Source organism: Perognathus longimembris, chromosome 2 (assembly GCF_023159225.1).
Source record: "Perognathus longimembris pacificus isolate PPM17 chromosome 2, ASM2315922v1, whole genome shotgun sequence".
In the NCBI taxonomy this organism is placed as follows: Eukaryota; Metazoa; Chordata; class Mammalia; order Rodentia; family Heteromyidae; genus Perognathus; species Perognathus longimembris.
Genome location: NC_063162.1, coordinates 119,434,280 through 119,457,178, shown reverse-complemented (window position 1 = coordinate 119,457,178; position 22,899 = coordinate 119,434,280). Strand labels below are relative to the sequence as shown.

The 22,899-nt window shown below is 38.4% G+C and overlaps 1 protein-coding gene across 1 annotated transcript in view; it reads left to right on the top strand.

Moving 5' to 3' along the window:
• Nucleotides 1-22,899, top strand: part of Slc25a13 (solute carrier family 25 member 13) — a 178,651-nt gene that overhangs the window by 47,950 nt on the left and 107,802 nt on the right. Inside the window, exon 4 of the mRNA XM_048340063.1 lies at nt 20,679-20,794. Coding sequence (XP_048196020.1) covers nt 20,679-20,794 — 116 coding nt within the window. The remainder of the gene's footprint in view (nt 1-20,678; nt 20,795-22,899) is intronic.

The window sequence follows — 22,899 nt, the reverse complement described above, 5'->3', positions numbered from 1 at the left end:
CAAAGTGGGCCTACAGCCTTCATGAAAACTGCCCTAACTGACTTTTTTTTTTAAAGTCTGGCTTTATCTCTTATATTTTTATATATGCATATTTATTCATATGTACCTCTCTCTCTTTCTCTCTCTCTCTCTCTTTCTCTCTCTCTCTCTCTCTCCCTCTCCCTCTCCCTCTCTCTCTCCCTCTCCCTCTCTCTTTCTCCTTTCTTCTCTCCCCCCTCTCTCTTTCTCTCTTTGGAAATATGGTTCCAAGAGATCACTACTGAGGAAAAGCTGTGAATGCTCAAGACACATAGACTTTAGTATTATACTAATAATTAATAATAATACTAATAATTAACACGGTTTTTTTTCCTTTAACACCACCATCCTTATTTCAAAGACTTGCTGCCTTTCAACACATCTAAAACTAAAATGTTTCACTTTATTACTTAAATGAAGCATATCAGCTTTTACCTTGTTTCCTGGGTACCATTTACTTTTTAAAAGGTAGCTTTTTGTAAAAGTAAGGGCAGGGAAACAAGTAGACAGATCACACAGTGACATTAAGCACAAGTGACAATATAAGAGGACTTACTCAGGATTTCTCTGGATAAACTGAGCTGCATAATGGGTGAACAGGAATTAAAAATTTTTAATTTTAAATTTCTCTTGATTTTTTAAATTTATTTTTGACTGTGCTTCCATGAAACTGTAACAATCCTGTAACCACAACCCTTAAATCTCAGCCTCCTTAGTAGCTGGATTTACAGCTATAAGCCACCACTACCGGGCTTCTGTTACTCTTTAATGAACAATTATATAGAGACCACAATCTGGAATTTAGATGTCATTTTTACTTTTAGATTGTCATAATCTTTGAGACATTTTCAAAGAATAAGGCCCTTTCAATGGCGGGGATCTTCAGTTTATAATGGTATTTCTAATTCAAAGATAAATTGAACAGACTAAAGTCAAAGAAGTTTTACTTCATTGACTTTTCAGTTTTTTTCTTCATTGAAAATCCTGGTTACCAGCAACATTCACATAACTACATATTTGTACTACATTGGGCATATTCAACATAATAGCACCTGTATTGCTTCTAACAATTTGGTATTGAATGAAGTTTAATTTTTCTTTTCAGCTTTGCTTGTGCTTAGATTATATTCCACAAAATATATACAGTTGATATACTGTGTTCTAGAGTTATTCGAAATAATCCATTTCTCTGTGTGGTTTTGCCACCAACTTGATATATGGTTAAGTTCATTCGTTTCAGTTTGTTTTCAATTTTTAGGGATTGCTTTTTTCCCTTTAGACTTAATTGAATTTTTGAGTATGTAAAACATATGTTTCCAAAGTCAAAACTGTATAACAGAAAGGCAGTATACTTTGGGAAACCTAGGCCTGTTGCCTTCTCCCTGTCCCTTTCCCTTCTAAAAATTTAGAGTAGTTTCTTTTTCTTTCAGTATTTGTCCTTTTTCATTTGTCAATCAAAAAAAATGAATTAGTATGAGCCTTCAAAAGGCAGCTATGTAAGCTCTCCATAGTATATGTATACTTAGAGAGAGAAAGAGAAGGAGCCTGGGGATAATATGCACACACACACACACACACAAAAACATGTGCATACACACAGTGCAACACAGAGGGAGAGGAAATGTGGCAATACAAAAACATGGAAGGATGCAGAGAGAGAGAGAGCTCATAAAAAAATACACAAACAGGGCACCAATAGAGACAAGATCACCAGTGACATATGCATATATGCATATATGTTTATTAGGTTTTTTGGAAGAATGGATCACTTATGAAGAATTGGCTAACGATTGTGGAAGCTAAGAAACCCCACTGTCTGCCATACATGTGAAAGCCAGTGGTGTTATCCTGGCTGTCCAAATGCCTGAAAATTAGGAACAAATAGAGTAGCTGTCATCTGATGGTAAGTGGGTAGTTTCAGCTCAAATATTCAGCCAGACTTAAGCCAGAGAAACCATTTCCTCTTTTTCTACACCTTTTTGTTTCATTTAAGCTCTTAATGGATTGAGAGATACCCACAACCCACCATCTGGGGCAGAGCTATCTACTGTACCCAGTCCTCCATACAAATGCTAATCCTATCCTGAAGCACCCTGCTACATAAACCCAGAAGCAGTTCTGTATCTGGGTATCTTATGTCCCAGTCAAGCTGACATAAAATTAATGATCTGTCCCTGGGGAACACACACACACACACACACACACACACACACACACACACACACACACACACACATTTGCTTTGTATCTCCTAACCATTTGTTTTGAAATGAGCTAGATATGTAATCTTACTCATTCCTTTTTTTTTAATGAGATGTAGAATTAGGAGTCTTTATTGGAGAGTCTGTGACTTTTGTTTTTTTTTTAAATGACAGTATAGAATCTTAGTATTTCAATCTCTTCTGATTTACTCTAATACCAATTTGCAGGTTAGTGCTTCTTGGTTGTGCACCATTCAAATCATAAGGGCATTTTTCCCTGACTATATTAAGACTGTTGGAAAAGAAACTAGACATAGCATGATAAACAGTGAGTTTTATTCTCTGGATGTCAATATACTTGCTGCAGTGTTCCCTCAGTTCATGTACCCAGACACTTCTAGGCTATTTGCTTCCCTTTCCCACTTGTACATGCTGTTACAGTGCTCACAGTTACGCTTCTGACACTCATCAAAGACAAAATGCTTCTTTCTCATAGGAAAGGCATTACATAGTGGAAGGAACAACCAAAGCTGAAAAACATTCCCACCTCCCTAGGTCTGTTAAAATCTCTGAGACCTTGGGCAAGTGAGACCTTGGGCAAGTGACCTAACCTCTCTGAGCCTGTTTTTTCCCTCTAAGAATGCTTGAGCGTTGTCATGCAGTGAAATAACCTCGGTTAAGGGGATTATTTGGCTTGCCCATCATTCTGTACCCCCCCAGGTAATGCTCCAGCCTCCTTTTTCTCTCCTTCCCACCTTTCCTCCTGCATTTCCACTTGCCACTTCTCTCCCACTCCACAGCAGCACAGAAGCATGTAATTTCTCACATTAAAAAACTTGGGATTCTATTCCATTCACCCTCCACCCCTGTTCTCTTCTTTGTACAGCCCTCATCTCTCCGTCAGTTCAGTTAATTCCTCTGCTCATTCAACCTTCAGTCCACCCTCTTCAAGTTTTTGCTCCTGCAGGACTGAATTTACCCTTGTTAAGGTCCACATGTCAGAGTCCAATAATAATATTAGTCCTCAGATTGGCACAGTTGCTCCCTCACACCTCCTTGAAAAATCTCTCCTCACTTGCAATACACTGTTCTCCTGCTTGCCTTACACCTCACTGCCTGTTCTTTCTCAGTCTCCTTTTCTGGATCTTCCACATTTCTAACTTTTCCAAACTAATTCTTGGGTGAGCTTATCCTGTGTTAGGCTTCTAAATTCTTAATACTCACTATTTTATATCCCCAACCCTCTTCCACCCATCTAGGTGCTTCTTTCAGATCTTTTGCTTTGTGTTTTGTTTTTGTGTTTTTGAAACAGAATCTTACTCCGTAGCTTAGGCTGACTTATACTTGGATGAGATCTCTCATTTGCCTATATAAGGTAGCCCTAAGTTTGGCACCTGAGATTTAATTGAAATGATTTTTGTTTGAAATTTTAGTGAATGTGAATTGCTTTGGAGGGATTCAAGATGTAGCTGATCTCTATGGATCTCAGTACATCTTGTTTTGCTTAGTGATTTGCTTATCTCTGCTATCAGTATTAATGGTTTGCCTCACCTACAATTTGCTCAAAGCAGATTTCTGAATGCAAAGGAATATGCATTTAATATGAAATAATTTTTCCCTGCCAACGATATCTGTCTCAGATGCTAGATGGGACATGTGACTGAGGTTTTATTCACCTTTGTGGCTAGATGAATATTTTTGGAGCAGTGGAGGTAGGAGCCTATCAACCAAAGTGAAGTGACTCCCTGTGTGACATTTCATTTCCCATAATCATGAAGTCCTTTATTCTTGTCAAGCTTTCTTTTTAGTTACTCTTAGGTTTAGTGGACAGTATTCAGGCTGCCTCTTGAATCTCTATTAGTTCCTGACCACCACCCCTAACCCCATATCTATTATCATAGAGCCTTCCTTTCTTTTGTAGTGTAAAAGATAGGAAAATAGAATTTGGTATCAAATGATCCATTTTTTTTCTGCCAGTCCTGAGGCTTGCACTCAGGATCTGGGCACTGTCCCTGAGCTTCCTTTTGCTCAAGGCTAGCACTCTACCACTTGTACTACAGCACCACTTCCAGCATTTCCAGTTTATGTGGTACTAGGGAATTGAACCCAGGGCTTTAAGAATGCTAGGCAAGAATTCTACCACTAAGCCACATTCCCAGCCCCATTTTCTTTTTATGTATGTCCTTTAAAATTAACATTGAAGCTGGGCACTGCTAGCTCATGCCTGTAATCCTAGCTACTCAGGAGGCTAAGATCTGAGTATCATGGCAGAAAGCCAGCCTGGGTAGGAAAGTCCCCATGAGACTCTTATCTCCAATAAACTACTCAAACAAAAACAAAAACAAAAACAAAAATGGCACCCTGGCTCAAGTGGTAGGTAACACGCTAGCCTTGAACATAAAAAGACTCAAGGACAGCACTGCACCTAAGCCCTAGTTCAAACCCCAGGACTGTCAAAAAAATTAACATTGAGTATGTGGAGGATCTATGTACAGCAAATGATAGAGGACAAATTGTAATTTTAAATAGGCTAAAAGTTTAGGTATATATGGAATTACAATATATTTTGAAGACAACATAATTCCATGATTTAGAAGGAGTAATTCAATCGAGAATGAAGACTGTAGAAAAAGCATATTGTTTAATTTATCCAATCAATTTATTGACATCCTTACATATATGATCATACTTACAGATATTCAAGTTGTACAGTTTGTGTGTGGAGTTGAGGAACAAACCCAGGGTCCTGGATATACTGAGCTAGTGATGCACCATGGAACTACCCTGATCCTCATATTAGTTTTTTTAGACATAGAGTCTTGGTTGGTTATGGCTGCTACATTTAATGTAGCATTCCTCTAGACTACCCTGTATAAACCATATTGACATAATCTATGCAATCCTTTATTGAATTTTGAATATTTAAAATATTTTAACTGTGAAATAACTATATAAGGTGAAATCCATAGTTTAGCTTGATTCTGGTAATAATTTTACAATGTACATGAAAATATGAAACATGTAATTGTTTAGGTCACATATATCTCATTAAAGCTGGGAACAATTTTAATAGTGGACGAAGTATATCTGTGATTTCTATTCATTTCTTTATATCTTTGTTTTTAAGTATCTTAAATTTATTTTGTTACTGAATTCAAGTACCTTTTCTCCCTCTTCCTCATTACCAAATGTAAAACAAGTTTTTGCTTTGAGATGAAATAGATGGAATTGTTTGTGTTAAGTAAAACTTACAAACTTCATCTTTCTTTGTTTATATTTTTATGACCGTGTTGATAATTATTAATCTTTTTTCTATTTTTAATTTTATTTAAAAAATTATCTTAAGTAGTTGTGCAAAGCATTTTCAATTCAGCATGTCACTTTATGGGTACAATACATCTTGACCAATGTCACCCTTCTGTCATTCTCCCCATCTCTCTCAACTGAGAAGTATTAATCTCTGAAACTCGATCTGAGTTCTCATTTGTTACCAGAGATTTCTGCAAATTCAATTTGGAATCAACACGTGGGCACTTTTTCTTCTTTTTTATGTTCTTAAATACAGAAATCATAATCTATTTTAAGCTTATTATAAATGATGGAGCACTTGTTTACATGGGTAAAATGACTCTATCTAAGTAGTATATTGAAGTTCTTGTTAATGTTTGCTATTTAATGACACCTAATGATATTCAATGAGGGGTTATGCTAAACTGAAGAGAAAATGTGTTACCCAGGCAACTGCCTCTGGCAGACTAGAGATTCAGGCATATGGCTCTATAGTACACATTATTTCAGCATCTTTAAGCATAAAGAACCACACATGTAATTGACTGTGAAAAATTACTGCTCAGTTACTGTATTGTATGGTCATAATAGAAGTAAATGAATACGTCATTGTTGTTGGAACAAGTCTGTTGGGAATCACTTGTAGACTCTACCACTTAAGAAGCAAAAAATACAATAAGAAGAAAATAGCTGGTTTAATTAACATGTAAAAATTGGGTTAATTTGAATTCAGCTGGCACAGCAGATATTAATGTTGGCTTTTTTTTGTGTGTGTGTGTGTGATATTCTGGCTCAAGCCTGTGTACCTCTGTTTCCTCTTGCTCATACCACAAATAACTTTAGTTTTGAAAATGATTAGAGCTGTTTTAGTCATTTAAATTTTGCTTTGCCAGTGAGTATTTTTCTTAAGAAGTACAGTCACATTTAAAGACATCTTCTTATACTTTCCCCCAAACCTAAGAGTTAATAATTGAGTGGAAGAAAAATGCTGAGATGTTCTAAATTGATAATATTCCTTAAAGTGGGATCAATATCATTAGATTTGATGTACTTTTAACAATTTCAGTTTGATGCTTATCATTCTTTACTTTTCATCTCTTTTCTTGTTAGTGTCTAATAATTGGGCAATGGAGGTTTTGTGGTATTTCCATATATGGACATAATATACTTTGATCAAACTCATCCCACCCTTACCTTCTTAGCAGAAAAACTGACTAGGAGCTCATCATTGTTCCTGCTGCTTTTTGTGTGTCTGTTTTTAGGCATCTATAATTTACTTTAAAGTACTGTTTTAACTCATTATTACTTGGCTTTAGAGATTCAGAAAACCCATTGAGAAATGCTCTGTATCCCAGTTTGCTCAATTAAGTATTTAAAATGCTTTATGAGCCAGGAGCAAACAGGTAATTAGATATTTTTCAGAAGAAACCTGCATGAAAACTTGTGTTCCTCAAGGTTGTGTTTTAGATATTTAGAGTCTCTTGAGTAGTGGGTACCTGTGAACTCTTCAGTTCTAAACACAGGGAAAAAACTGAAGACTAGTCCAACAAGGGAAGGGCTTGGCAGCCTGTGTCCTGACTTCTTGTTCTTGAGTGCTATCTAGCCTGTGAAGTAACATGCTCCTTTAAAAAAAAAAGTTACCTTATTGTTATTATCAAGATGATATACAGAGGAGTTACAATTACATGAGTCAGGTAATGAGTACATTTCCTTTCACACAGTGTCTTTGTTACTTTCTCTTAGTCCCTCCCTCTCTTCTCTACCCATGAGTTATGTACTTCACTTTCATCATTGTCCAGTGAATTCTACTGCTGTACTTCTTCACCTTTTCCCCAGGAGTTCTGTATCTCCCAACCCTCCTGAAGACATACACTTGAATATACTTCAAAATAACCAGCTACTTTATACAGATTGTTACGCCAGTGTAAAACAATGTTGATAGATTTGTTCACCTGTTGGCTTTTCAGTGAGGAATTCCTTTCTTGTAGTTTTTAACCCTATTCTCCTCATTTACTGAGTAGAAGAACAAGGAAAGATGCAGGAAATATAGATTTTTAAAATCTTTCCTGTTTACCAAAATCGGTTTTTGTACTGGTTTGCTGTTACTTTTGACTTTCCTCACTGAGCTTTCTTAATATCTTTCATTCCCCCTTTCTTAATGACAGTACACAAAATGAATTGTTTATGTTAGGTGTATTTTTTTTTTTTTTTTTTTTTTTGCCAGTCCTGGGCTTGGACTCAGAGCCTGAGCACTGTCCTCGGCTTCTTTTTGCTCAAGGCAAGCACTCTGCCACTTTTGAGCCACAGCGCCACTTCTGGCCGTTTTCTATATATGTGGTGCTGGGGAATCGAACTCAGGGCTTCATGTATGCGAGGCAAGCACTCTTGCCACTAGGCCATATCCCCATATTGTTTTTAAACTTAGTAAATTTTCCCTTTAAAAAAGGCTTTGGGGCTGAATGCCAGAGGCTCAGGCCTGTAATTCTAGCTACTCAGGAGGTTGGGATCTGAGGATCACATTGGAAGCCAGAAGAATCTCTGGAAGACTCTTATCTCCAATTAACCCCTTTAAAAAAATGGAAGTGGTGCTGTGGCTCAAGTGGTAGAATGTTAGCCTTGAGCACAAAGAGGTCCAGGCCCTTAGTTCAAGCCTTGCAATGAGCAAAAAAAGGCTTCGAGGCTGGATTGGCATGATGGTGCATACATGTGATTCCAGCTAGTTGTGAGCAGGAAATGGGAGGATCACTGGGAAGCCAACCCATGCCAAAAGACTAAACCAAACCAACACACACACACACACACACACACACACACACACAACAAAAACAAATCTTAGTGACAATGTGTGCCTGTAATCTCATCTACTCCAGAAGTAGAGATAGAATAGAGGTTCAAGGCCTGGAAAAAAGCTTCAGACCCTATATAAAAAGCAACTAATACTGGCCCGAGTTGGGGGGGAGGGGAGAAAGCCTGGAGCCTGGAAGTGGTGGAGCAACTGCCTGGAATATGTAAGGCCCTGAGTTCAAACCTCAGTAATACCCCTCACCCCCAAATATAATGATGTAAAATATGGTTTAAGTTCTGTTCTCAGCATTGGTAATTATATGAAGTGGAAACAATATAATATTATTTGATAGCTTTCCAGGTTTAAAAAATGGTATTTAAGAAATATTTATCTGGAGCCTTGAGACAGTTTGATTTGTGTCTAGTTATTTTTTTAAATTGTAGTTCTTATTTTTTTCTTGGTGCTGTGATACTCTGAATTGACCAGAAATAGTACTTTTTATGACCGAAACTTAAAAAGATGTGAGGTTAGAGGGAGTGGGAGGACATGAGGACAGTCTCCTGAGGTCATCAGAGTGGTTATTTAACAGGACAGGGAGGAGTAAATGGGATAGAAAAAGATAGGGGAAAGACACTTTTAGTGTTGATTAAATAAATTTCAGGAGGAGAACCTCAAAAGTGGTGAATTGTGTATTCAATCTTTGGCAGAGGAAGAGATGTAGGGAGTGGAATAAGAACTCTCTCCCTGAGCCCCCCTGGCTGGCACTGTCAGCTTGGGCACTTTGTGCACTGTTTGGGGGGATCTTTGAAGCTATGGACAGACAGGTAGGGCTGGCAGTATCACTTTACGGAGTTAAGTTATAAGCGCCAGTATATCTTCTTTTTGCCAATATAGAGGCAATGATATATACACAGAGGTGGTATTTATAGGCCAAATTCATGATAACTGTACAGTAAAATTGCTAGTAAAATCTTTAATAGGTTTTTAAAGCCAGGCAGTAGCCTACTTGTTTGAACAATACTCAAATCTGCCAGGTTTCATGGAGCCAGCCAATAGATTTAAATAGACCCTTGGCAGACGCTGCAGTGAGATTTGAAGCAGAGCTGAGCTGAGCTGAGCCACCTAACTGATGCAATCCGTGGGTACCAAGCATGTGCCGGAGCCACCCAGGTATGGAAGGACTCCCACGGGAAGAACAGCACTGCCGAGTGACAGACATGTGAGAGAGCATGTCCTGGAATGAGAGAGGTCACTCAGGCCCCTTTCTACCTTAGTCCTCTTGGTTTGGCATATTAAATACAAATCTTTATGAACTAGCTCCCTCATCATCTACCTACCTGGGGTGACCTCAGGGGCTTTGTTTCAAATTGCCACAGTCCTGCAGCCACGGGCCTCTGGGTACCCTTCCTTGTACAAGGCCTGAGTCGCCCCTGGGCTTTAAAAATCTCTTTGCAGTGACCTCTCCAGACCTTTCTTTTGTGTATGTGTGTGTACATGTACGTGAGTATGTGCATGTGAATTCAGGGCCTGGGCACTGTCCCTTAGATTTTTCACATTAGTCTGGTGCTCTACCACTTGAGTCATATTTCCACTTCTGGGGTTCAGGTGGTTAATTGGAGATAAGAGTCTCACAGATTTTTCTGCCTAATCTGGCTTATTCAGCCCTAATAGCTGTCTAGAAAATGTTTTCTGCATGTGATCACATCTCTTTTCTCTTTTCCTACTATTCTCTTTCAGCTGCTGGTCCTGTTCTGTTCAGTGTCTTTTCTACCCTTGATAATGTTAAGGGAGCCACTTTACTCTCCTGCCCCCCCCCCCAACAGTGCTGTTTTCCTGTGTACCAGGAGTCAAAACTTATCTATACTCTGCCATGCCACCTTTTTTCCCAGACACCTGGCTGTCTCCCTGCCCTATGGAATTTGGCAAGGTCTATCCCTTAGGCATTTCCCAGTGCTGCTGCTGCATCCTTCTGGTGTTTGTGTTTTCTTTGTTGACCTCTGAGGACAAGCAGCTCTATCTTTCATCTTCATTCCTCTCTCCTGTGGTTGATTCTCTAATCTATTTAGTACTAGTACTGACTAGGGTTTGAACTCAGGGCCTTATAATTTTGCTTGGCTTCCTTGCTCAAGGCTGGTGCTTTACCACCTCAGCCACACCTCTACTTCTGGCGTTTTTGCTAGTTAATTGGAGTAAAGAATCTCAGCCTTTTCTGCCCAGGCTGGTTTTGAACTACAATGCTCAGATCTCAGCCTCTTGTGTAGCTAGGATTATAGGCATAAGCCACCCATAGCTGGCCTCTGGTTGATTCTCAGTCCTGGCAGCATTAGCAGAATCACTTGGGAAGTTCAGAAACATAATTGCATGTTTATGTTATTTTAAAATTGTGTATGGAGTTGAGTACACTACAATAGTGCATTCTTATGCTTATTGTCTGAACAATTATCTATCTTTGTACATGTTTGTGCTCATTGCCTGATTTATCTCACTAGAGTATGGTTTCTTTTCTTTTTTTTTTTTTACTTTTTAGGTCTTTGTGACTTTTTTCTTTTTTCTTTTTTTGGCCAGTCCTGGGCCTTGGACTCAGGGCCTGAGCACTGTCCCTGGCTTCTTCCCGCTCAAGGCTAGCACTCTGCCACTTGAGCCACAGCGCCACTTCTGGCCATTTTCTCTATATGTGGTGCTGGGAATCGAACCCAGAACCTCATGTATATGAGGCAAGCTCTCTCACCACTAGGCCATATCCCCAGCCCTTGTGACTTTTTTCTTAAAAAATTTTTAAATAATACTTACTTATTTATTGTCAAAGTGATGTACAGAGGGGTTACAGTTTCATATGTAAAGCCATGGGTACATTTCTAGTACTATTTGTTACCCCCTCCCTCACTCCCCCCTCCCCCTTCTCCTTTATCTGTTTTTATTTTGAGGTCTTTGATCCATTTGGAATTGATTTTGGTGCAGGGTGATGTATATGGATTTAGTTTTAATTTGTTGCAGGTGTTGAACCAGTTTTGCCAGCATCATTCGTTAAAGAGGCTGTCTTTCTTCCATCCTATTTTTTTTTAATCTCCATTATCAAAGATTAAGTAGGCATAGTTCTGCAGGTTCATTTCTGGGTCTTCAGTTCTGTTCCATTGGTCTTCAGGCCTGTTCCTGTGCTAATACCAAGCTGTTTTTATTACTATAGCTTTGTAATACAGCTTGAAGTTTGGTATAGTAATTCCTCCAGCACTGTTCTTTCTGCTTAGGATTGTTTTTGCTATTCGGAGTCTTTTATTATTCCATAAGAATTTCTGGATTGCTTCCTCTATTTCATTAAAAAATGGTGTTGGGATATTAATGGATATTGCATTGAATTTGTAGATAGCCTTTGGCAATATTGCCATTTTGACTATATTAATCCTCCCAATCCAGGAGAATGGGAGAAATTTCCATTTTCTTAGTTCTGCCTTAATTTCGTGTTTCATGTTTTTAAAGTTCTCATCATAGAGGTCTTTCACTTCTTTGGTTAAGGTTATTCCTAGGTATTTTATGTTTTGGGGGGCTATTGCAAAAGGAGTTGCTTTCCTGATTTCAGCCTCGGTCTTCGGGTTATTAGCATATAGAAAGGCCATTGATTTTTGAGGGTTTATTTTATATCCTGCTACTTTGCCAAAGTTTTGGATCAGCTCAAGTAGCTTGGGAGTAGAGTCTACAGGGTTCTTTAGATACAGAATTATGTCATCTGCAAAGAGAGACAGTTTGACTGTATATTTTCCAATTGGATCCCATTTATGTCTTCCTCTTGCCTTATTGCTCTGACTTGGAATTCTAGTACTATATTGAAGAGGAGAGGGGAGAGCGGACGACCTTGTCTTGCTTCTGATTTTAGAGGAAATGGCTTTAGCTTTTCCCCATTAAGGGTAATATTCACTGTGGGTTTGTCATAGACAGCTTTAATTATATTCAGGAATGTTCCCTGGAATCCTAGTTTCTCCAAAGCTTTTTTTTTGTTTGTTTTCTACTTATTGTCAACGTGATGTACAGAGAGGTTACAGTTTCATATGTTAGGCCTTGGGTACATTTCTTGTATTGTTTGTTACCTCCTCCCTCATTTTCCCCAACCCTTCTCCCTTCCCCTCTCCCCCCATGAGTTGTTCAGTTGGTTTACACCAAATGGTTTTGCAAGTATTGCTTTTGGAGTCATTTGTCTTTTTATCATTTGTCTCTTGATTTTGATATTCCCTTTCACTTCCCTAGTTCTAATACCAGTATATACAGTTTCCAATCTCCAAAGCTTTTTATCATAAATGGGTGCTGGATTTTATCAAATGTTTTTTCTGCATCTAGTGAAATAATCATGTGATTCTTGACCTTGCTCCATTTGATGTGGTGGATTACATTGATTGCTTTGAATACACTGAACCATCTCTGCATACCGGGTATGAATCCAGTTTGGTCATAGTGTATGATTTTTTTGATGACCTGTTGAAGTTGATTGGCCAGAATTTTGTTGAGAATTTTTGCATCAATGTTCATCAGGGAAATTGGTCTATAGTTCTCTTTCCTTGATGAGTCCCTACCTGTTTTTGGGATGAGGGTTATACTGGCATCATAGAATGTGTTTGGTAGCAAACTTTCTCTTTCAATTGCATTGAAGATTTTGAGAAATATTGGTGTTTTGAAGGTCTTGTAGAATTCTGCTGTGAATCCGTCTGGACCTGGGCTTTTCTTGGATGGGAGATCTCTTATTGCTGTTTCTATTTTAGTGCTGGTTATTGGTCTGTTCAGAAGGTTTAAATCTTCATGATTGAGTTTGGGGATATCATTTTTTGCTAGGAAATCGTCCATTTCTTCCATGTTCTCGAATTTGTCAGCGTAAATGTTTGCAAAATATTCCCTTATGGTGTTCTGCATCTGTGATCTTGTTTATTTGGGTGTGCTGCCTTCGCATTTTGGTCAGATTTGCTTGGGGTCTGTCTATCTTGTTAATTTTTTCAAAGAATCAACTCTTCGTTTTGTTGATTCTTTCAATGGTTTTTTTGGACTGTAAGTCATTTAATTCTGATTTGATTTTAATTAGTTGCTTCCATCTATTGGCTTGGGGTTTGGCTTGTTCTCTTTCAAGGAGCTTAAGGTGCTTCTTTAAGTTGTTGAATTGCTGTTTCTCCAGTTTGTTGATGTAGGCACTCAAAGATATAAATTTTCCTCTGAGTACTGCCTTTGCTGTGTTCCAAGGGATACTGGATACTTTGTGTGCTCATCTTGGTTTAATTCCATAAACATTTGAATTTCTGTTCTAATTTCTTCAATGACCCATTGATGGTTCCTCAATGTGTTGTTTAGTCTCCATGAATTGTAGGATTTTCTGTGTTGGATGTTTGAGTTGAGCTCTAATTTTATTCCATTGTGTTCTGAGAGAATGCAGGGAATGATTTTCTTAATTTTGAATTTGTACAAATTTTCTTTGTGCCCTAAGATGTGATCTATTTTGGAGAATGTTCCATGTGCTGCTGAAAAGAATGTGTATTCTGGTGTTGCTGGGTGGAATATTCTGTAGATGTCGGTTAAGTCCAGTTGGTCTATGCAGTTGTTTAGTTCTGTAGTTTCTTTGTTCAGTTTTTGGCATGTTGATCTGTCCAGAGGTGACAGTGGAGTGTTAAAGTCCCCAACTATCAATGTGTTTGGGTCTATGAGTGTTTTTAGAGTCAGTAATGTTTGTTTGATGAAGTTGAGTGCTCCTGTATTTGGTGTGTAGATATTTAGATGGTTATATTCTCCTGTAAGAGAAAATTCATTTATTAGTATGTAGTAACATTTTTGTCTCCTTACCATTTTTAATCTGAAGTCAATTTTGATACCAAATACTTAGTGAGTAAGACAGTGGCTAGCATGAATTCAGAGTAAGCACAGGCTACTCACTTGCCTGGCTGCCTGAACAGTGGGTATTATCAAGGCCTTTGGGGCAGAAAGAAAAGAGGTAGAAAAGGCAGAAGTTATTGTGAAATATTAAAAGTCATAGAAGACAAAGCTGTTTCGATAAACTGATAATCGTCTTCTGTTCTCTCGGATTCTTGAGCCTGGGTTGTCTTGGAACCCTGTGTCTGGAGTTAGACTTTACTTTCATCTCTATCATTAATCCTATACAATTGCTTTGCTTCTTTTGTGACATATAGAAGACGGTAATAAATTATTTTGGGGAAGTGCCCTTGTGGTTAGAAACCTTAAGTAGAAGTGGTATGTAACTGGATTTTGATATGGTACATTGTCTACACCCATATGTCCTGAAATCTAAACCAATCATATCCTTTTGTACACAAAACCAGGCTCGTTGGCCTGGAGATAGGAGCCAGTTGGAGATGGAAGGTCTACATGGCTTTTCAGCCCCTGCACAGGGGTAGGAAGATAGCTGGAGCTATCCATGTTGGAAAATAGGAAGTACCTAAGATAGTTTGTTTTCCCTCAGTTTTGCCCCTTGCCCCATAGATCTCTTTCAGTCCCCCTGTCACTCTCAAAGAATAGTTAGGTTCTTGTCAGTTTGTTTTGGGTAATTTTTTTCTTACACACACAAACCAAAAAAAATAAAAAAGAAAGAAAAGAAAAGGAAATATAAGCATACATATATAGAAAAAGAGAGCTGGGTATTAGTGATATTAGCTGACCTCTGAGGATTGAGGTTCAAAGCCAGTCTGGGCAGGTAAATCTGTTTAAATTAGCCAGCAAAAAAGTGAAACTGGGGGCATAGCTTAAGTGATAGACCAAAAAAGCCAAGTGAGAGCATGAGAGGCCCTGTATTCAAGCTCCAGTACTGGCAACAAACAAAACCAAACAAGCACAATCTAAAACAACAGAAAATACAATAAATTATCTATAATACTGAAAAAATTAGAAAACATATAAGCAACCTCCCCCATATCCTTAAATTTCTGATATTTTAACCACCTAGAGATATTCTTGGCTGGTACTTCATAATGAATGTGTAACACTTTGTGCTGTATAAAATGAAATTTTGATTCATTTTTAAAAATTGGAATCATTCCCCCCCCGGGGATGGGTAGTACTATATTTTGAGTGTAGTACCTCTTACTTGCTAGGTAAGTACTCTACCACTTAAATCAAATTCCCATCCTCAAAATGGAAAATGTGTCACTGTATCATTTTGTATCTTTTATATCACTGATTTTTAAAATTTAATCCTGTGGAGTTGTTTATAACAGCTTTTAGAATATTGATGTTTATTTATTCAGTAACATAACAGTTGTATATTTTGTTTTCACTTTCTTGTTATTAACAATGCTATACAGGTGTCTCTGTAAAGAAAGATTTATTATTACCCAGCAATTGTATTTGAGGATAATTTTCTAGAAGTGAGAGAATAAAGACATTTTTTAAGAGTCTAGCTCAGTGCTGTCAAATTATCTTCTGGAGGTGAACACAACAGGCCCTTAAGCTCTTTTTATAGGGGCCATCTTTTATCTTTCTGTCAGACCTTCCTATCTCTTCCTAAATCCTACCTATATACCCCTACACATACACACACTCCTCCAGTCCAATCTTACCCCTTTCTAATTAATATTGACACTCCTTGGCCAGATTAAACATTTTGAATATTGAACTAAATATTTCAGACCTCTGCTTTATACCATGTGCCTCCATGCTAAGGACCTAAACTCAAGCCCTGTGACTTTTTGTCTCCAAACTTCCTTCTCTGGTTCCTGGTTTACCTTTCTGACCCTCTGGCCTACCAATTTTGGTGAGCAGAGATTATACTTTCTATGATCATTTATACCACTAGCCTCTTCTGAGCATATAGTGATTGAAGAAAGCCCAAGTCCAATCAGTAGACTTCCTCCCACCACCTCCCATCTATTCTTGATCATATCTTTCCCTTGTGGCAAAACATGTTATTTGTTTACCTGATTACATCTTCCCTCTTTGCTAGGAGTGTTCTAATGTTCACTGGATCACACCTCTCCTTGGGGAATGTTTCTAACTTTAATAAGACTTTCTTCATTTCCTCCTTTCTCTCAATGTAACAGTTATCTTTGTCTTTCTCTTTCAATTTGTTACTCCAATTTTTTTTAATGTGTCTCACTGCTTTTTCCATCATAAGAGTAGTTTCAGTCTGTATTTTCTTATGACTATTAAGTATGCCCAGTAGGAACTATCCTTTGCTAAGTTGAGAATGAGATAGAAGGATTTGAAGTTAAGCTATGACAAAGAAGGACCATCCTTCTTTTGGTATTCTTTTAGTCTTTTCATATGTATGTGTTAGATATATTATCTTTATACTGCTGTAAATACAGTCCAATTTCAATCCCTTTCCCGTTTGGCTCAGTATTTTATAGTAGTATTTAGTCTTTGGACTGTTTTCTTTGGAAGTTAAAGGAGTTGTAAAGTTGTTTCCAGAAGGAGTATGGTTTGAAAAACTAAAGTGACTTGCCAAAAAAATGTTTCTGGTAACTGAGAAACTACTGCCCCCTAGACTGTGAGCAGTGTTCTATGAAATAGAACTTCTGCATTTGCTTCCATGTGGCTGACCCATGTCCTATTGTTGGTTACTATAGATAAATGTTGCAGTCCAATACTTTTACTTACATGGTACTCATGGAATTAATCATAATTCTGTGATTATTTTTAAAGGGCATATAGCATTGCCAAAAGAAGTTGCAGGAGTTGGGGGTGGAAAAGGAACTGAGTGAGCTCACCAGCCAGGTCTGAACTTGATTAAGATTAGTCTTCATTGTAACTTACGCTAATACCCACTAAATCTGTAAAGTAAGACTGAACTATGTTTATATGAAAATATAGATGGTTTTAGATATCCTGCCATAAGTGACTATAGTACTATGTAATTATTCTCATAGCCTTCTAGTCAGATTACCTTGAAAATCCAAAATGATCTTGATGAACAGTAATACATTATGATTTCATGGTTCATCCATATACCTCCTACATTGATGTATAATGCTTATATCTAACAGGATTACCAAATTACATACTTTTTTGTATTAATAACATCCCTAAAATACCAGCATCTTCAATGGCCAGTTATGGTTATGAAACCATAGTAAGATTATCAGAAAAGAATTTATTCACACATATAAAGTCTTCAGATACTTTTATATCATTTTTTCAGAAGTAAGATGCTCTTTTCGTTGTATTTTTAAGCTTTTATTCAAAGCAGAAGACCAAGAGGGTGGGATGGGAGTTTCTGTTCTGGGTTATGCCCACTCTGGTTCTCATATCTCACCTAATACCTAACGTCTGTGCAGGAGCACTGTAGTGTGCTTCAGCATATGGATCGTCCTTTCCCCCAGTGGCAGCAGGGTAGGGCTGCAGGGTTGTGGCATCTGCCAACAGGGTGCATGAGGTGAGGGATTATGGCAACAAAGAAATACATGGTGGCAACACAAACAAAACATGGTAGTTACCCTTTGTTTGCTTCAGCTGTATAGGGCAGGTAGGTCTGCAAGTGAGTACCTCAATGTTGCCCTTCATTAGAGTGTTGAATCATTCTTAAGCTTTATAGATATTTGCTTTTGATCTTGGTTTCTATAATAGTTTCCCCAGGTGCTATAACAAATTACCATAAACTGATTGCTTAAAAAAATAGAAATGCATTTTCTCCACTTCTGGAGGGTCACAGTCCAACAGAGTTAGACTTTGCAGAGTTATTTCTTCCCAAGGACCATGAGAGAAAATCTGTACCGTGCCCCTTGCCTAGTTTCTGGTGGTATACTGGAAATCTTTGGTGTTCCTTGGCTTATAGAAACCTTACCTTGGGGGTACCCAGCATGGTGGTCCATGCTTGTAATCTCAGTTGCTCAAGAGTCAAAAATAAGAGAATATCAGTTGAAGGAAAACCTGGGCTAAGTGCGAGACCCTATCTAAAAACAAGCTAGAGCAGAAAGGGCTGTTGACATGGCTCAGGAGGTAGTCTTCAAATCCCAGTGCTGCCAAAAACCAACAACAAGAACAACCCCCCCCCCAACTATATATATGATTAAATTCTCCCCTTTATAAGGGTTATTTATATGGGATAATATGGCAACCATAAGATCATATTCTAAGCGACTATGGGATTGGGGGCAGGAGGATTTCACATGAGACCATATCAGCATCTCTCCTGAATACAGGGGACACGATGCTTCAATGTCCACCTGGTGCCTTCAGAATTGGTCACATTTTTACTACAAGTCCCCTCCACATTTTTCCTGATTTTCTTCCAGTCTCTTTGGGTGGGTATCATTATGGCCTCAGTTATCCAGGATAGACTTGGGGACAGTCTTGTCTCTTTCCTTGCCTTCATTCATTCCTGGTAAGCATATTATTAAGGGCTCATTAGCATGGGCATTTTGGCTGGCATTTTCTTTCCTTTGTAGGGTCTCACTTTAGTTTATAGAACTCTGCTACCCTAGCTACTCTCCATCTCAACTTCCTTGCTGTTGTTTTTCCTTCTTTTTTTTCTTTTTTGGTAATAGTGCCTCCTTTTATTTTATTTTTTTTCCTTTCACATTCACCCTGCATTGTGGTTATGTATGCTTTGACTGTCTCTCCTCTCTTTAATAGGGAAGGAGCTCTTTGAGTTCAGGCTAAGAATGCTTCTCTCCCATCCCCAGTATGCCTTGCTCTCACATTAATGCTTAGAGGGTGAGCATGGAGGGGAGGATGAAACACTGAGCTTTTATTTTTTTTACTCAAAGCTAGCATTCTACCATTTGAGCCACAGCTCTACTTCTGGCTTATAGGTGGTTAATTGGAAATGTCATGGATACTCCTGCCCAGGCTGGCTTCAAACCATGATCCTCAGAGCTCAGCCTCCTGTTGCAAGGGTTATAGGTGTGCGCCACTGGTGCCTGGCTTCCTAGTAGGTTTTGGTTTTTTTTTTTTTTTGGGGGGGGGTGGTGGTGTCATAGGGCATGAACTTGAGGCCTGAGCACTTTCCCTGAGCATTTTTGCTCAAGGGTTCAATCCAGAGCATCACTTTCAGTTTTCTGGTGGTCAATTGGAGATAAATGTCTCATGGACTTTCTTCCTCTGGCTGGCTTTGAACCACAATCCTCAGCTCTTAGCCTCCAGCTCCTGATCCTAGTAGGTTTTTTGTCTGTGTGTGTGTGTGCACACGCGCACTAGTACTGGGGCTTAAACCTAGGAACTCTCTTATGGATCTGTTACCTCTAAAAGTTAAAGCAAAATACCTGACCTATCATACTATGACCTTCCTCAATAATCTTCCCTCTCTCCTTTTTTTCTAGAAAACAAGGATCATATCCTTTCATTGCCATCAACACTACCTCTCGTCTTTTATTTCTAATCTCATCTCACAGTGTTCTGTTACATACTCAAGATCAGTTACTTGCTATTTCCTTGTATATTCCTTAGGTTTCTTGTGCTCTGCCCTTCTGCTTTAAATGACTTCCTGCCTAGTTCATAACTGACTTTTTTTTTCATCTAGCCCATCTTGGCCTGGAATTTTCCAACCTCAGCCACTTGAATGTTGGAAATACAGATGTGCATCACTATGCCTGTTTGAATTTTACACTTTCTTTAAGGCCCATCTTCAATTATATTCCTACTACCAAGTTTTTGTTTTTTTTTCCCTTGAAATCTTCTATCATTAGTCTTTGTCTTCAGATTTGACTCCTGTTTACTGTTTCTAACTCTTGGGCTGTCTGCTTCACCTGGCTAGAAGGCCTTGAGGCCACATTTCATGTCCAATTTATCTGTAATTCCTTCTAATCTTCTGATCAGTAGATGTCAGTAATGAATGATTATCTGCGAATCATTTTTACACAGTATATAAAAGTACCAGTGAGTAACAGAGCCTCTCTTGTCCTGCTGTTAATTCAGTCACTACTTAGTCTAAAATATCTGAAAGCCCATGGTGTATGCCTGTATTTTCAGCTACTCAGGAGGTTGAGTTGAAGATTGAGATTCAAAGCCAGCCTTAATAGGTAAGTCTGTAAGATTGTCATCTCAAGTAGAGGTATGGACCAGGTGATAGAGTACTAGCCCTTAAGCCAAGAGAACTAGAGAGCTTCTGAGCCTGAGTTCAAGCCCCATTACTAGCACTAAATAAGTAAGTAAATACACAAAAGAATGTGAGCTTTAATTACAGAATTTAACAAATGCCTGGCAAACATGTAGGTCTGCAACATCAATGATGCTGGAAAACAGTGTTGTTTATAATTAGAGTGTCTTTAGTGGTTTGCTATGTGGTCAAACCTGTCATGTCTCTTAGATTCTGTACATTGCTTTTTCAGCCCACTATGAGTAACAGGAAATGCTAAGTTTTCATGAATGTATTTAACATTGAATTTTACTTTTTAGACAGTGACATTTTTATTTTTACCATGCTTGTATGTTTGTATATGTTTTTCTGATTTTATCTTTATTTTATATTGCAGATTAATATCCTTTCAAGAATTTGTTGCATTTGAATCTGTCCTGTGTGCCCCGGATGCTTTGTTTATGGTGGCCTTTCAGCTGTTTGACAAAGCTGGCAAAGGAGAAGTTACTTTTGGTAAGGAGCTGGAGTGTGTACATATGTGTGCAAAGATAGATTGGTGTGATCCTTCCTTTTAAAAAAATGGAACAAAACATCTGTTACAAAGTTAGCATTTTTCTTTTTTCTTTTCTTGGTGCCAGTTCCAAGGCTTGGGGTTACCGTCCTTGCACTCTTGCTTGGTTGTTTCACTCAAGACTGGCATTTTGTTACTTGAGCCATATTTCAACTTCTGGTGTTTTGCTAGTTACTTGAAGATAAGAGTTTCATGGACTTTTCTGGCTAGCTAGTTTTGAAACATAGTCCTTAGATCTTAGCCACTAGTTAGCTAGGATTACAAGTGTGAGCCACAGCATCCAGCAGCATATTTGTTTAAAAAAATGTAGCTTGATGTTTGAGCTGTAGTTCATATAAGTATTTGGCTTAATAATTTTGTTACTCTGGTTTAGCTTCAGAATGATGACTGTGGCAGGACACTTTTTGCAGAATATAATGTGACAGTCAGACAGCACATTTCCTTTTCTTTCTCATTGGTTTGCTTTTGCAGAAACTCACAACCTACCTATAACCAGCAGTTATTGTGTGCCAGCTCTTCCTGCCCTCCCCTCTGTCTTCATGGCAGTTTGCCATTAGAGGCACTGCACATGTGTGGTTCACAATGGTTAAAAAAAGGATCTTGTCTTTGAAACTCTGTGTGTGTGTGTGTGTGTGTGTGTGTGTGTGTGTGTGTGTGTGTGTGTGTCCTCTTTCTTCATGGAGGGTAGTCCAGCCTTTATTTTGGAAAGAGAGAAAAATATTCATTGGAATTAGCTGCAGAAAACCCTTAAAAGATTAAGTGCTTAAAAGATTAGGATGTGGTGGGACAGTGGTAGGTTCTTCCTTGAGAGAAGCCACCTAGGGGTCAGAAAGCACCACATTTTCCTTGAACCCCATGATGCCCAGAACCATGTTGCCTATGCATCTGAACCTGAAATATATTGCTCATGAATGATTTGGGGCATCTTGATTGGGATTTCAAGGGAAACAGTCAATGAGTCTGTTTTAAATGTATTTTCCAATTTGTGCAGTCCTCTTGGGCTTGTCTTATTTGATGCTTTAACATGCCTAGAGTCTGAAATTAGAGAGAATGAATCACTTTCAGCACTGTCACTTTTCATTCTGAATCCAGTTAATTATCATCTGAAGTCCTTATAATGAAAAAATGAAGATAATAATAAAACAAAGCCCAGGTAAGATAGTATAATGGTCATCACCTGTGGTTCATGCCCTTAATTCTAGTAATTCAGGGAACAAAGATCTGAAGGATCATAATTTTACACCAGCCTGGAGAGGAAATTCTGGGTGAGTCCTTCTCCAAAAATAACAAGTAAGAAGCTGGGCTGGATGCCTGACTCAAATGATAGAATGCCACCTGAGCTAGGGTAAGGCCCTGAGTTTAAACTCTAGTTGGAGGGGGAAGAAAAGGAAAGAAGAGAAAAAGATAGTATAGCAGATTTATCATGCCAACCTTGTCCTCCACCCCCACTCCTCCATTCTCACTTGACATACCAGAGTTATTCAAGGTGAGATCAGGTAGGGCAAAGGCAGAAGATTATATGCTTCTTTCTAGAAGCTGAGGTGCTTCCCATTATTTAATATTGGAAGATCCTTAGATTAACTTTAGTTTATTTCTTTTTCTATCATTTAATTCCTCTTAGCATAACTGTAATCACAAGTTTTCAGTGGAAAGCCAATTTAGAAAATGTCCAACTAGAGGACTGCAGCATGTAGCTCAGTTGCCTACCTACCATGAGGAAGGCCCCAGGTTCATCCCCAGAACCGAAACAAGGAAAAGTTCTATTTTCAGCTTCAAATAATCAGTGAGCAGAGAGCTTATGGGGGTATAGAGGTCAGTTTGATTAAAATGATGTAATCATATTATGTTGTGGGTTCAGCACAAATGTCCTGCCTCTCTGCACTGCATGGGCAGAATGAGAAGCAGCTGGTTGAGGATCCAGGAATGGGTTTCAGATATTTTCCTTGCTACATATCCTTGGGGTAAAGTATCAAGGGAAGTGGTGGCAGCATACCATGGGCCTTAACAGAGTAAGGACACAAACTTTCCACAGTGCAGGGAGAGGAGA